The 16,089-nt window shown below is 37.4% G+C and overlaps 2 protein-coding genes across 3 annotated transcripts in view; one reads left to right on the top strand and one right to left on the bottom strand.

Annotated features, from left to right (window-relative positions):
- The window catches only part of OPRM1 (opioid receptor mu 1), a 172,550-nt gene extending 163,448 nt beyond the window's left edge, over positions 1–9,102 (top strand). Inside the window, exon 4 of the mRNA XM_059940966.1 lies at positions 9,064–9,102. Within this exon, the coding sequence (XP_059796949.1) occupies positions 9,064–9,102 (39 nt within the window). The remainder of the gene's footprint in view (positions 1–9,063) is intronic.
- IPCEF1 (interaction protein for cytohesin exchange factors 1) overlaps positions 1–16,089 on the bottom strand; it is a 208,364-nt gene that overhangs the window by 73,995 nt on the left and 118,280 nt on the right. For both annotated transcript variants that reach the window (XM_059940965.1, XM_059940964.1), the window contains exons 5-6: positions 9,756–9,795; positions 8,962–9,131 (exon numbers count right to left, since the gene is read on the bottom strand). In XM_059940965.1, the coding sequence (XP_059796948.1) occupies positions 8,962–9,131; positions 9,756–9,795 (210 nt within the window). The remainder of the gene's footprint in view (positions 1–8,961; positions 9,132–9,755; positions 9,796–16,089) is intronic.

The raw sequence follows: 16,089 nt of genomic DNA, 5'->3' as shown, positions 1-16,089 counted from the left end.
ATCCTGCAGCCTGTGGAACAAAAACCACATTCACAGAAAGATAGACAAGATGAAAAGGCAGAGGGCTATGTACCAGATGAAGGAACAAGATAAAACCCCAGAAAAACAACTAAATGAAGTGCAGATAGGCAACCTTCCAGAAAAAGAATTCAGAATAATGATAGTGAAGATGATCCAGGACCTCAGAAAAAGAATGGAGACAAAGATTGAGAAGATGCAAGAAATGTTTAACAAAGGCCTAGAAGAATTAAAGAACAAACAAAGAGATGAACAACACAATAACTGAAATGAAAAATACACTAGAAGGAATCACTAGCAGAATAACTGAGGCAGAAGAACGGATAAGTGACCTGGAAGACAGAATGGTGGAATTCACTGCTGTGGAACAGAATAAAGAAAAAAGAATGAAAGGAAATGAAGACAGCCTAAGAGACCTCTGGGACAACATTAAATGCAACAACATTCGCATTATAGGGGTCCCAGAAGGAGAAGAGAGAGAGAAAGGACCCAATAAAATATTTGAAGAGATTATAGTCGAAAACTTCCCTAACCTGGGAAAGGAAATAGCCACCCAAGTCCAGGAAGCGCAGCAAGTCCCATACAGGATAAACCCAAGGAGAAACACACCGAGACACATAGTAATCAAATTGGCAAAAATTAAAGACAAAGAAAAATTATTGAAAGCAGCAAGGGAAAAACGACAAATAACATACAAGGGAACTCCCATAAGGTTAACAGCTGATTTCTCAGCAAAAGTCTACCAGCCAGAAGGGAGTGGCATGATATATTTAAAGTGATGAAAGGGAAGAACCTACAACCAAGATTACTCTACCCTGCAAGGATCTCATTCAGATTTGATGGAGAAATCAAAAGCTTTACAGACAAGCAAAAGCTAAGAGAATTCAGCACCACCAAACCAGCTCTACAACAAATGCTAAAGGAACTTCTCTAAGTGGGAAACACAAAAGAAGAAAAGGACCTACAAAAACAAACCCAAAACTATTAAGAAAATGGTAATAGGGACATACATATCGATAATTACCTTAAACGTGAATGGATTAAATGCTCCAACCAAAAGACACAGGCTTGCTGAATGGATACAAAAACAAGACCCATATATATGCTGTCTACAAGAGACCCACTTCAGACCTAGGGACACATACAGACTGAAAGTGAGGGAATGGAAAAAGATATTCCATGCAAATGGAAATCAAAAGAAAGCTGGAGTAGCTATGCTCATAGCAGATAAAATAGACTTTAAAATAAAGAATGTTACAAGAGACAAGGAAGGACACTACATAATGATCAAGGGATCAATTGAAGAAGAAGATATAACAATTATAAATATATATGCACCCAACATAGGAGCACTTCAATACATAAGGCAACTGCTACCAGCTATAAAAGAGGAAATTGACAGTAACACAATAATAGCGGGGGACCTTAACACCTCACTTACACCAATGGACAGATCATCCAAACAGAAAATTAACAAGGAAACACAAGCTTTAAATGACACAATAGACCAGATACATTTAATTGATACTTATAGGACATTCCATCCAAACACAGATTACACTTTCTTCTCAAATGCGCACAGAACATGCTCCAGGATAGATCACAAATCTTGATCACAAGATTGTGATCTATCGTGGGTCACAAATCAAGCCTCAGTAAATTTAAGAAAATTGAAATCATATCAAGCATCTTTTCTGACCACAATGCTGTGACATTAGAATTCAATTACAGGGAAAAAAAAAACGTAAAAAACACAAACACATGGAGGCTAAACAATACATTACTAAATAACCAAGAGATCACTGAAGAAATCAAAGAGAAATTTAAAAAAATACCTGGAGACAAATGACAATGAAAATATGATGACCCAAAACCTATGGGATGCAGCAAAAGCAGTTCTAAGAGGGAAGTTTATAGCTATACAAGCCTACCTCAAGAAACAAGAAAAAGCTCAAATAAACAATCTAAACTTACACCTAAAGGAACGAGAGAAAGAAGAACAAACAAAACCCAAAGTTACCAGAAGGAAATAAATCATAAAGATCACAGCATAAATAAATGAAATAGAAACAAAGAAAACAATAGCAAAGATCAATAAAACTAAAAGCTGGTTCTTTGAGAAGATAAACAAAATTGATAAACCATTAGTCAGACTCACCAAGAAAAAGAGGGAGAGGACTCAAATCAACAAAATTAGAAATGAAAAAGGAGAAGTTACAACAGACACCACAGAAATACAAAGCATCCTAAGAGACTACTACAAGCAACTCTACGCCAATAAAATGGACAACCTGGAAGAAATGGACAAATTCTTAGAAAGGTATAACCTTCCAAGACTGAACCAGGAAGAAATAGAAAATATGAACAGACCAATCACAAGTAATGAAATTGAAACTGTGATTAAAAATCTTCCAACAAACAAACGTCCAGGACCAGATGGCTTTACAGGTGAATTCTATCAAACATTTAGAGAAGAGCTAACACCCATCCTTCTCAAACTCTTCCAAAAAATTGCAGAGGAAGGAACACTCCCAAACTCATTCTATGAGGCCACCATCACCCTGATACCAAAACCAGACAAAGATACTACAAAAAAAGAAAATTACAGGCTAATATCACTGATGAATATAGATGCAAAAATCCTCAACAGAATACCAGCAAACAGAATCCAACAACACATTAAAAGGATCATACGCCACGATCAAGTGGGATTTATCCCAGGAATGCAAGGATTCTTCAATATACGCAAATCAATCACTGTGATAAACCATATTAACAAACTGAAGGAGAAAAACCATATGATCATCTCAATAGATGCAGAAAAAGCTTTTGACAAAATTCCACACCCATTTATCATAAAAACTCTCCAGAAAGTGGGCATAGAGGAAACCTACCTCAACATAATAAAGGCCATATACAACAAACCCACAGCAAACATCATTCTCAATGGTGAAAAACTCAAAGCATTTCCTCTAAGATCAGAAACAAGACAAGGATGTCCACTCTCACCACTATTATTCAACATAGTTTTGGAAGTTCTAGCCACGGCAATCAGAGAAGAAAAAGAAATAAAAGGAATACAAATTGGAAAAGAAGAAGTAAAGCTGTCACTGTTCGCAGATGACATGATACTATACATAGAGAATCCTAAAGATGCCACCAGAAAACTACTAGAGCTAATCAATGAATTTGGTAAAGTTGCAGGATACAAAATTAATGCACAGAAATCTCTTGCATTCCTATACACTAATGATGAAAAATCTGAAAGAGAAATTAAGGAAACACTCCCATTTACCATTGCAACAAAAAGAATAAAATACCTGGGAATAAACCTACCTAGGGAGACAAAAGACCTGTATGCAGAAAACTGTAAGACACTGTTGAAAGAAATTAAAGATGATACCAACAGATGGAGAGATATACCATGTTCTTGGATTGGAAGAATCAATATTGTGAAAATGACTATACTATCCAAAGCAATCTACAGATTCAATGCAATCCCTATCAAATTACCAATGGAATTTTTTACAGAACTAGAACAAAAAATCTTAAAATTTGTATGGAGACACAAAAGACCCCGAATAGCCAAAGCAGTCTTGAAGGAAAAAAACGGAGCTGGAGGAATCAGACTCCCTGACTTCAGACTATACTACAAAGCTACAGTAATCAAGACAATATGGTACTGGCACAAAAACAGAAACGTAGATCAATGGAACAGGCTAGAAAGCCCAGAGATAAACCCACACACCTATGGTCAACTAATCTATGACAAAGGAGGCAAGGATATGCAATGGAGAAAAGACAGTCTCTTCAATAAGTGGTGCTGGGAAAACTGGACAGCTACATGTAAAAGAATGAAATTAGAACACCCCTTAACACTATATATAAAAATAAACTCAAGATGGATTAGAGACCTAAATGTAAGACCAGACACTATAAAACTCTTAGAGGAAAACATAGGAAGAACACTCTTTGACATAAATCACAGCAAGATCTTTTTTGATCCAACTCCTAGAGTAATGGAAATAAAAACAAAAATAAACAAATGGGGCCTAATGAAACTTAAAAGCTTTTGCAAAGCAAAGGAAACTACAAACAAGACGAAAAGACAGCCCTCAGAATGGGAAAATATATTTGCAAATGAATCAACAGACAAAGGATTAATCTCCAGAATATATAAACAGCTCATGCAGCTCAATATTAAAAAAACAAACAACCCAATCCAAAAATGGGCAGAAGACCTAAACAGACATTTCTCCAAAGAGGACATACAGATGGCCAAGAAGCACATGAAAAGCTGCTCAACATCACTAATTATTAGAGAAATGAAAATCAGAACTGCAATGAGGTATCACCTCACACCAATTAGAATGGGCATCATCAGAAAATCTACAAACAACCAATGCTGGAGAGGGTGTGGAGAAAAGGGAACCCTCTTGCACTGTTGGTGGGAATGTAAATTGATACAGCCAGTATGGAGAACAGTAGGGAGGTTCCTTAAAAATCTAAAAATAGAACTACCATATGATCTAGCAATCCCACTACTGGGCATATACCCTGAGAAAACCATAATTCAAAAAGACACATGCACCCCAATATTCACTGCTGCACTATTTACAATAGCCAGGTCATGGAAGCAACCTAAATGCCCATCAACAGACGAATGGGTAAAGAAGATGTGGTACATATATAGAATGGAATATTACTCAGCCATAAAAAGGAACGAAATTGGGTCATTTGTAGAGACATGGATGAATCTAGAGACTGTCATACAGAGTGAAATAAGTTAGAAAGAGAAAAACAAATATCGTATATTAACGCATATATGTGGAACCTAGAAAAATGGTACAGATGAACCGGTTTGCAGGGCAGAAATAGAGACACAGATGTAGAGAACAAACGTATGGACACCAAGGGGGGAAAGTGGGGTGGGGGGATGGTGGTGTGATGAATTGGGAGATTGGGATTCACATGTATACACTGATGTGTATAAAATGGATGACTAATAAGAACCTGCTGTATAAAAATAAATAAAATTAAATTTAAAAAAAAAAGCAGTCCTTATTCACCATCCCATTTCTCAAAATTCCCATGGGTAAGGTAAATGCTGATGATTCCTAAATCTGATTTATTTATGAAGTCAACAAATATTACTTGAGTCCCTAGGAAGTATCAGACACTACCTAAGGTGCTAAAGATATACTATTGTCTTTCTACAGAAATTATTATCAATTATGGAAAACAGCAAGTCTAACAACATGTACAAAAAAGGAAGATAAGTGTAATAAGTATAGCTTGCTATGGGAGAAGAAGAGGCAGCCTAATTTGGGTCAGAGGAAAGGTAAGAACACCTAGAGGATGTGCTATTTAAACTAAAATTTGACTTATGAGGAGGAATAAGCTTGATGGAATTGGGTGGGAGAAAGACTGTACAGCATGAAGACAAAGAGTTTTCTGAGCTGAAGAACAGCATATGCAAAGGCTTAAAGAGACAGCCGGCATATATGACATTAATAAGGAATTAAAAGCAGTTCTGTAGTTTAAGCTTGGGTGGAGGTGGGGAGGCTGGGAAGTAAGATAGGTACAGGTCAGCAGACTCTCAGGAGCCAGGAAATGAATTGGTAATTTATCTAGAGGCAAAGGAAAACAATTGTGTGGATTTCAATCCAGAATTTTAAACAGCCTGGATTTTTAAGGCTGTTCAACTTGAATATGGTTTTGTAAGATGTGGCATAAATTCTTGTGTGCTGCATCACATTCTATGCACATAATATGGGGTGTGAAAAATGGTAGATGAGTGTCTGGACTTGACCTTTCTCAAGGAAATCTGGGTAGTACTTTTTAAAGCAGCAAAGAGGGACGAAAGAAGGCAGTACACCATGCGTCAGTTACTAGGTAACAACAATGACAAAACGCTGAGAGAGGTGAGGGTGATGTCTCCTCAGGTTGTGTCAGGGAACAAGAGAGACAAGCAAAGGGATCCCATGAGCTCACTTGTACTTGCACATAAGAACGGCCCCACGTTTCACTTCTAGAGTTGTTCTCTCCAAACCCCATTGAATACAGACGATAGGGGAGTTGAACCACTTTATTTATCCTGTTCCCCGCATGGGGTCAGGTTGGCATATGACAAACAACCGGGGGCTGAAGAGTCAAAGGGGCTAAAGAGGGTCTATTTTACCCCCTCCCCTTAGGACTTGGGTCACTTGGAGAATGTACACAAGTTCTATGAGTCTCAGTCTTCCCAACTTTCTAAACGTGGTGACAATTGCTACCTTGGAGAGTATTTTGGAGAAGTTAAAAAGAGTGTGTATGAAAGGTACCTCGACTCTCCCTTGACATAGGGTAGGCATTCTATAAGAGGTGGCTCTGGCTGTGATGCTATCAGCTCTGTTACCATATGAGAAAGAATGGGGAACGGGGAAGGCAGAAGAAGCAGAAGTTTGTTCGTAAGACATTGGTGCCTTGGGAGCTACTTTGTTGAATCTGAATTCCTTGAGTGGCAGAAAGTAAATAAATGTTCTCAGCCTGAGGGTATGTGTTCGGCAATTATTTCACAGTTGATATTCACACAGATAGCAGGATTATGACTGCTCATTAAGTGTTCACTGAGTAGCCTTTTCTCCCCCAAACAAACATATAATTAAGATGCAAGGGTGTGTGTGTGGGTGGGTGTGTGCGGAGAGATTATTCCTCTGTAACACAGAGTCATAGAATTAGGAAGTTGAAAGGGTCCTTCTGCTATATACCACAAGTTTAATAGAATAATTCTGTGGCCAAATAACAGTAAATTTATTCTCCATTCAATGCTGCTAATCTAATTCTATTCGAATACGTGATTTGCTATGTGAATATTGCTTTATCTGTTTGCATGACAGCAAGTGAGGACAGGGGTGCCTAAGGGGGTCCGATGCTCCCTCCTTTTCCTCTTTCTAATCTAGTCTCAGTCAACAGTGCAGCTCCCTGTGGAAGCATGAGATTCCTAATGCCTAAAATAGGTAATTCATTGCTCTTCTAAGAGAAACTTAAGCCAAATGAACTTATGAAGCCAAATAAGCCAAATCTGTAACTATGTGTGGTTCAGAGGGGTCTCGATTCTATGAAGACAGGAACAGCACCAGAACATACGTGCAGAATAATGTGACTGAATGAGAAAATTAACGCCACGCTTATATCTGAGTTTTGTTACTTCCCACAGATGTGTCACGCTCCATCAGCGCGCAATCCTTCCAACAGCCTTGGAAAATTCCTAGAGAGCCATTAAAAGGTAAATCAGTAAGCCCTCACATTTCACAGAAGATGCAAACTCTCACTTGCACAACTAACCAAAAGCAAGAGCCTAAAATATTATAAACGAGAGGGAGAAAGCTATATTAACCATAATTAATTAACCTTCGTTAAGAAAGAAGCTGTATTTGTTCAGGAAAAATCCCTTAGGATAGAAGGTGAGACCCCAGCTCCAGTTTGCCTTAATTTGGGTAAAACTATTCCATGCTAGACAAGATGGTAAATGTATCCAGGAGGGGAGAAGAAAAGAGAGAAAAAGAAGATAGTGGAAGACTGCATACTCTGCAAGGTGTTTCTTTCTTGTGAAGCCCCCAAATATTTGATAAAATTGTTAAAACTCGCCAAAAGCTCAAAAATATATATTTTTATAAAACTCAGTGAAGAATTTTGTACCATGTTTTGGGTGAAACCAAATCTGTAAGCTTGGGAACGGGGGACAGGGGAGGGGGAGTACAGAGAAAAGCACAGGGGATGATGCTTATTCCGGGGCACTGGAATTGGATTTGGGTCCAGTTTAATCACATCCTTACAGGACAGGTGCCTTGGGTTATGGGGGTACACAATTTTTTGATTAGTGGCCAGTGAATGTAAATTTATCAACTAAAAATTTTACCCACAAACTACACGGGGCACTTATTTTACATTTACAAAGTTATTTGCCCTAAAGCTCTGTTGCTTGAGAGATGGGCATACACAAGTCATTTTAAAAGAATGGTGTCACATAAAAAGAATTTTTCTGGCTTGTGGTCAATTTTTAAATGATTTTCCCTTAATGGATTAAAGGACATCCATTGCTGACCTTCACTCCACCACAAAGAGAAACTCAGGCTCTCGTGAGATCAGCAAATGGCTACTCGGTGTTCGTGGAGAGAGTTCCTTTGTGAAAGGTCTCTACTCAATATTCGACAAATATCGTTGTTTTCAGAATGTTTCAAGCCAGGAAAGATCAGTACACATTTTAACAGTAACTTTATTTGCAGCCTTTTCCAACAGAAAACTTGCCTGCAAAGCAGACCACAAAAGTGAAGTGCCTATTACAGGATAAGTTAGGCAGCTTTCTTATCAAGTGTTGTCCAAGCATCATTAGTTTAATGCCTTCCCTGTACATGCCAAAGAACAAGAGATGACAGTCACCAACACAATGCCGGCACACAGGTTAGCGATTCCAAAACCAACCCACCTAATAGAGAAGGTCAGAGGAAAAGAAGATAATAAAGGAGGAGAAAAGAAAATAGCTTCCTGTGGACTGAATCAATTTACACCCCAATAAAGTTGGGTCCTTTTTTTATAGTAGAGATCTTAACAATGACAAGTTCCCATATCAAGTGCTGTCCAAGGAATTCCTGAAATGATTAGCATCTATCATGGAAGACTAACTTTAATAGGCCCTGAAATCCTCCTTCAATAAGGATATATGTTTGGATGCCCCTCTTCAACCAAAGATTAGTCAAGCAGGATGGTTTTCTCCTCCGTCAGGTATAATAGAATAACCTACATATCTACAGAAACAGTTTCTACAACTTATTTGTTTCTTTGCTCTGTTCCAAGTCCCAGAAATAAAAATGATCTTTCCCACAGGGATCACCTGCTCCACAATGACCTTTGACCCACCCTTTGTTAACGAGTCCTGGAACAGGAGGGGGACAGAGGACTCACCATTTGATTGCTGTACCAGTACAGTGATGATCCCTTCAGGACCACCCAGAACTTTTTCCATTTGTTGCCTAGGAAAGTTCCTTTTTCCTTTTTCTTATATAGCCACCCTTGGCAGTCAGCATGCCCCAGGTCTTTACATGATATCCTCCTCCGACTCATGGTGAAAAAACCTGCAACAATTATGCGAAAAGGTAGGTAACATCGTACCCTGACGTATGTGACAGACTGAAAGGTAACTGTTCGCTGTTTACCTCCAGGAAGTTGGATTTTTGTACCAAGATTTATGCAAAGCAAATGCAAAAAGAAAGTAATTTATCGATTTTATTTTTAACCATTCATTTGGTGCTTAGAAGGTACAAGATATGAATGATCAAAGAAACAGTGAGACTCACATGCAAGTGTTAGTCTAAGAATATTCTTCAATGGAATAAGCTGAAAACATGAAAATCATGAGTCTGGCAGGCACATCACTGCACTAACACAGCTCGTTTCAACAATAATAGCAGTAGTTATGCAAGAGATGCAAAAGGGTTAATGCCCACCTAGAAACACGGCCACTTCCCCGACTCAGTGCCAGTCTTTCTAAGCTCTGTTGACATACCACGGGGGATTAATCCAAATGAACAGCATGCCGTCATTTCTTAAAATCGATCCAAAAGAACCCCAAATTAATCTGCCATCCACCTTCTGATATTAGCATTAAGACAGACAAAAATCAGATCCTAAAGAAGGCATCCAGGAGAAAAGGACACTCACACACACAAACGGGATAAAGAAACAAAAGATCTAATTACCTTCAGTTTTCTTTCTCTGCTTCTGACGCAAGGGAACCTGCTGGAAATGCAGGAAGGAAAGAAAAGAGGAAATTTCTGATTGTGTTGTAACATTTGTAACGAGAGAAGGAGGGAGGAGGTGGCAGTATGTATGAGCAGGATGGAAGCTAAAAAAAAAACTCTCCAGGCAGAGCTAAAGGGGAGCTAGCTACTAGCTGAGGCACGAAATGTGCTAATTAGAATCAATAGACATGGAGCTGCACCTGAAAAAAATACCTAACAGCGTTTATCACTAATGTTTCCTGTTTCCACCCACAGGCATCTTTCTCACTACCGCTTTAGTTATGAAAGGACACCGTTCACTCAAGTTCTTAAAAATAATAAAAATATTTCCCTTTTTATTTTTTTGTGAGAGAAGACAAAATTATGTTGTGCTTCTTTTTGTGCCATTTCTAAATAACAGCAATTATTTAAATAAACCTGCAAGATAACCATTGCAATGTCGCAATACTACAGGTTCACATCAGATTGTTAAATTCATGGTCCTGCTAACACCATGGGGTTGCATCTAAGCCACATGAAGTAAACATCCCAGAAAAAAGAAGTTCCACAACCTCTTTTGGTGAGATCTAAGTACCTATCAACCCTCCTTGTCAGGAAATTCTTATTTACATCTAGATTTAAATTACATATTGCCTTAAGTATCTCTGAATGTTTCTCGTATGTTTTATGGAAGATAAATTAATTGCCAATTTCTATTTGACACTAGCTCTTCAAATATTCAAATCAGACAAAAGACAATCTGAAATACATGTTTTTCACAATACATTTTAAACAATTCATGTAAAATCATCAGACTATCAGCCAAAATAGAAAACAAACAAAAAAATGCTTTCAACGGCTCTGTGTGTGTGTGTGTGTGTGTGTGTGTGTGTGTGTGCAGAGAGAGAAACATTTTAAATTAAAGGAGTTTCATTTTTTCCTCCACAATATCTAAACCAAATTTAGTGAAGTTTAATTGACTTAATCTTTTCTGGTAACAAGTGGAGAATTTGAAAAAAATTGTACATAATTGAAAAGCAGTTCTAAAAATTGGTATGCAATCTTATTACAAGATTTTATAATGTTATTTTAGATGCACCTGGCTAGTATTCTCCATATCTAACTAATGATCTAATAGCTACAATGGTTCTACGATATGTTTGAAGAGAGAATACGACAGAGTGGAAATAAAATGGGATTTTATAATCCAGAGGCCTGAAATCAACTCACGGTTGTCATACGTAGTAGCTGTGTTACTCAGGGAAAAATCAGTTTATTACTCGAAACCAACTTCCTCATTCGTAAAATCAATATATTTATAATAATTCCAATCCTGTAGGTCTCAAAAATATTTAACAAGATTGTACCTGAAAATGCACTAAAAACTAAAAATACTTTATGTGACTATGTACTAGAATACATGATTATAGATATAAACAAGTACTTCATATCTAATAAACAAAAATTTCTAGTAATTTTCAAGATAGGTAGGATTTGTATTTTCTTCAGCAACAATGATAAAGTTAAAGTGCTTAAATTATATTTCCTGGGAAATCCCATACGGACTTTTTATTTTACAAATGTTAGAATAAAATTTTATTCCTGAAGAAATTAATCATCCTTGTGAAAAAAGACATGACAAAGGCAATAATTGCTCTAAACTTTAGTCAAGAGTAGACATGCTAGAGTCATGACACACAACTAAAATTTAGGCATTTTTGACCAAGTTCTAGTCTCAGCTCCGCTTCATAAGATATCTCCCACACTGACCTGCAATCTTGGTCTAAAATTCCCACCATTCCCTCATATGGTCTCCTGGAATCTTTTCTATAGGCAATTATCTGAGGTCAGCAAAACCTATTAACAAAATATATTAGCCCAAATATCTTATTTGCATAATGTATACCATTTGGATAGCTAGAACTTAGCTGAGAGCCAGGACTAAGGGTGAAGAAGAGAGTAAGTCAATTTAGATAGTGCGAACACTTTTAGAAAATCTGGGCTCCAGGAGACCCCAGGAAGCACTCAAGACAAACTAAGAACAAGGGGAATAGGGAGAAAAGGGAGTTGTAGACAGAGGCATTCCTAGAACGTTCTGGCCCCATCTGAACAAGGTAAATCACATTAGCTTATACAAAAAGAGCAGCTCTGAAAAGAAGAGAGAGAGGAAGTAGGAGAGGACAGCTGTAGGATCTGTAAAGGGAAGCATCACCCACTCCAAGCCTCCTGACTGGGAGCCAGTGAATCTCCTCCATCCATCGCTTATGGGCTTCCAGTGCAGCAAGGGCTCTCCAGCTCTACCACCCAACCTTACGGCTGGTTCTAGAGAAAGCCCCCTATCAAACTGTAGGCTCTGTCTCAACTTTGCCCCAAACCAGGCCTCGGTGTATGCTAGATTCTTGCACCTGGGCTGGAAGAGAAGTGGGGCTCTAAGCAGGACAATACCTCAAGCAACGTGAGCACCCAAGACCGAGAGGACTTTATTCAGACTTTTTTAAAGGGGGGCAGGGAGTTTAGTCTTTGAGTCAGCCCTCCTCAGACAGTACTTCTCCTAAGGCAAATTATCGTAAAATCTATATAACTGTTCAAACTGTTTCCCCCAACCAGAAGCAGAACTGCATATTATAGAAATGATAAATTAGAGAGAATTTCAGTTTCACTTGAAATATATGAATTTGAAACCTAAATTGGTTTACATGAAAGAATGAAAACAATCTTGAGAACTTTAGTGAGTTTGAGATACATCTAACCCCTCACAACAGGAAATGGAACCCACGAACTAGTCAGTTTCATAAAGATCTTGCATGTGGTTTATTTCACTAGGTGAGTGACAAAAAGCCAAGCAAGCAGTGTGCATTTTATGAGACAGTTTTTCCATAGGGAATTATAACAATCATAACAAATATCTGAAGCCTAATAAGATATTTTTCTCACACAATTTTCTTCCCATTGGCATGTTGTAGGTAAAACTGAAGAATTACTCTAAATTCTGAATTTGCCCTAACTCGGTTCTAAAACTTGAGAAAATTTTCTCTTTTAAATAAATATTTCCTTTTTATTGAAAAAGCCTATTTTTCTTTTACTTTTTAAGGTGGTTAAAAAAATTCACTTGGTCATTAATCACTCAAAATCACACGTTGTATAAACTTAAAAAGGAACTAGTGTAAAATATGCAAATGGACCTCCTCTGATATTGAATGATGGCGCTCACAACGAAGATCAGGGCAATTATTATACTGACTTCTAATATATATAGTAATTATTAACTCTTACAGGTACAATTTACCCCCCATGATATACTAAAATTCACCATAAAGTGGTTTGTCATTACATCAAACTTCACAATGGTCCTGGTATTAAGCAAAATTATATAGTGTTATGCTGGTCTTGATTTGTGGCATTTACCCAAGTTCCATGGTGTAAAACCTCACATGATTGCCAATTTTACCACTACTTTAACAAAGCCACAAAAATTCCTAAATATTTTAGATCCAAGCCAGCTCCAGCTGATAAAGCTATTAGGCATGTTTCTCCACAAACACCTTTGCCCCACAAACATCTTTCCTCCTTCCTGGCAAATTGAACTCAACTTTGTAAAGAGAATTTTAAAGCTTTTATATATTAAAATTCTACCTGTAAAAATACATGGAAAACTTGCTTAGTTTTTTTCAGAAGACTAACCACTTTAATATTACTTAATAAGTTAATATGAAAAGAAAATCTCTAATAGTGAAAAATGAAGACAGATAAGAGACTTTATAATAACAATAGACAGTAATTGAAAACAATAACTAAGAAATATATATAAAGCTTATACTCATATAATGTTTGCCATAGGCCAGTCACTGCTCTGAGTCTTTTCATAAATACCTGGATTGAATTCTCACAACATTTATGGCTTAGGTGCTATTATAATGCACATTTTACAGATGAGGAAATTAAAGCAAACGGAGGTTCAGTATTGTGCCCAAAGTCACAAAAGTAAATGGTAAAACACAAATATTTGTTTCAAGAGTAAAATTCACAAAGTAGTAGCCTTTAAGGTATTTGCTTTGGTTGTTGATATTATATAAAGGAGGAGGACAGAAAAGCAAGGACTAGAGTTTGAGGGGAAGCTGGAAGCAATGGCACTTTCTACACAGAAGAGAAATCCGAGAAATATTATAAAAGAAGGACTAGGGCGAAGGGGAAGAAGAGAGAGAGAGGAGAAAAGGAAAGACGACAGGGAGCTGAGGGGGAAGAGGAGGCGGAATTTAGAACATGGAAAGTGAGGGAGAGCAACGTGCCAGGGAAAGAGTTTCTAGCTTAAGCAATGGGATAAATGACATCAATATAGAGAACACGGTCATATATACTGAATTATAATATATTCAGTAATAAACATATTGTTTGATGTACATAAGAGGCATCTGATGGAAATAGTTAGTATATATAGTACTTAAGGGTTTAAGGATTTGGAGGAAATCTGGAATAAAGACATAAAATTAGGAATCATCAGTGTACAGAGAGTGGAAGTCTTGAGTTTGGATAAGATAACCCAGATGTGTATAATGTCAAAGGGTTGAAGTCAGAATCCGAAGGAAGACCAGTATGTTTACACGGAAGCAGCAGGAAAGGTCAAGGAGACTGAGCAGAACGGCAAAGGACAAAAGAAAACCAGGAGAGGCGCTGTCATGGAAGTGAGGGAGAGATTGAAGGGAAGGGTGAGCCCAGACCATTAAATACTACCAGTGTCAAAGAGAAAGAAAAAGTTACTGGAGACCTTGGCAAAACAGTTTCATTGTTGTGTTGGCTGGAAAACAAATTCCAGTGGGTTGGGGAGGAATGGGAATTAAAGAAGTCAACAAAGCACTGAAGACTAGTCTCACCAGAACCTTGATTGAAAAAAGGAGACGTGATAGTAACAGGAGGGCCTAGGGCCAAAAGAGAAATTGTCACGTGTTTTTTCAAAACCACACTCCTATGCTTATAATCTCTCCTGCAGTAAATTACAGATACACACTTACTCACTGATAGTGGGATGTGGAAATTGAAAAGCAATTTAACAACATGGTATCAAAAGTCTCAACTCTTATCATATTCTAACTCACTGAGCACACATCTCTTTCTTCCTTCTTTTCTTTCTTACTCTTTGATTTTACTTTTAAGGTAATGAAATCTAAATACACTCATGTCTCCCTATGTACAACTTCCCTTTTCCATTTCCCTCTCATTCACCCTAGGTTACACTAAGCTGAATGTGATTTTTATCATTCCCATGCAATTTTAGTATTTATAAGCAACATTCACAATACTATAAATAATAGCATTAATGGAGATAATTTTTAGTATTGTGTTTTTGAGATTTTTTTCCATGTTGAGACAAGTAGTTCTAATTCTAATACAGCATTGTAGTGAATGAAAATGACACAATTTATTTATCCATTCACTTATTGACCCACATTTAATTTACTATCGTAACACTGTTGCAATTAACAACTTTGTATAACTGCACTGTGCACCTGGACACGTGTTCCTCTGGGCTAGAGTATTTATCTGAGAGTGGACTGCACGGCCATAGGATAAGTGTATCTTTAATATTGCAGGTATCCCCAAATTGCTTTCAAAGTGTCCTACTTATAATCCCTCCTGCAATATATAAAACTTTCAGTTCTCTACAACCTGGAATATGTTTTGGTCTTTTCTTTCAAAATTTCAGCAATCTTTCTACCTGTTTCTTTTTTTTTTTTTTTTTTTAACTATTCCATTATTTTCTGCTCTTAATTTTCTTTGTCTTAATTTTTAATCTGTTTATCTCCCTGTGCCATACGTGTCCTGCATAAATTTGTCAATTTACTAACACTCTTTTAGAAAGTATCCAACATGGAATGTATGCCATTTACTGAGCTTTCTATTTCAAAGATTATGGTTTCTTTTCCAATACCTCAGTTTTTTCAAAGCCCACTTGCATTTTATACTTTTGCATTTGTGCCTGCTTTTCTTTCAAACTTGTACAAAAGATTCCTTGAGCTTCATACTTAAAATTTTTTGTCAGGCTTTAAAATGTTGTTTTTATGTAAAATAAAGTTATACTTGAATTTTGTATTTGAGAGTCTATCTTTCTTAGCATTTCTCAAATCTGTTTTGGACTTTTAAGTTTGCAGAATTGTGAGTGCAAGGGCCTTATGTTCTCTCCCCCTCCCTCTCTCTCTCAGTCTCTCCCTCGCTCTCTGCTCCCCTTTCCCCCATTACGGCCGCACCTCCCTCCTTATCAGTTTGGATGTTGCCTCCACCTGATGTGGAATCGGTCCTACAATCAGGCCCTGACGCCGTC

This window comes from Balaenoptera ricei, chromosome 12 (assembly GCF_028023285.1).
Source record: "Balaenoptera ricei isolate mBalRic1 chromosome 12, mBalRic1.hap2, whole genome shotgun sequence".
NCBI classification, from domain to species: Eukaryota; Metazoa; Chordata; class Mammalia; order Artiodactyla; family Balaenopteridae; genus Balaenoptera; species Balaenoptera ricei.
The sequence above is the reverse complement of the archived record's forward strand: the minus strand, read 5'-3'. Positions and strand labels throughout refer to the sequence as shown.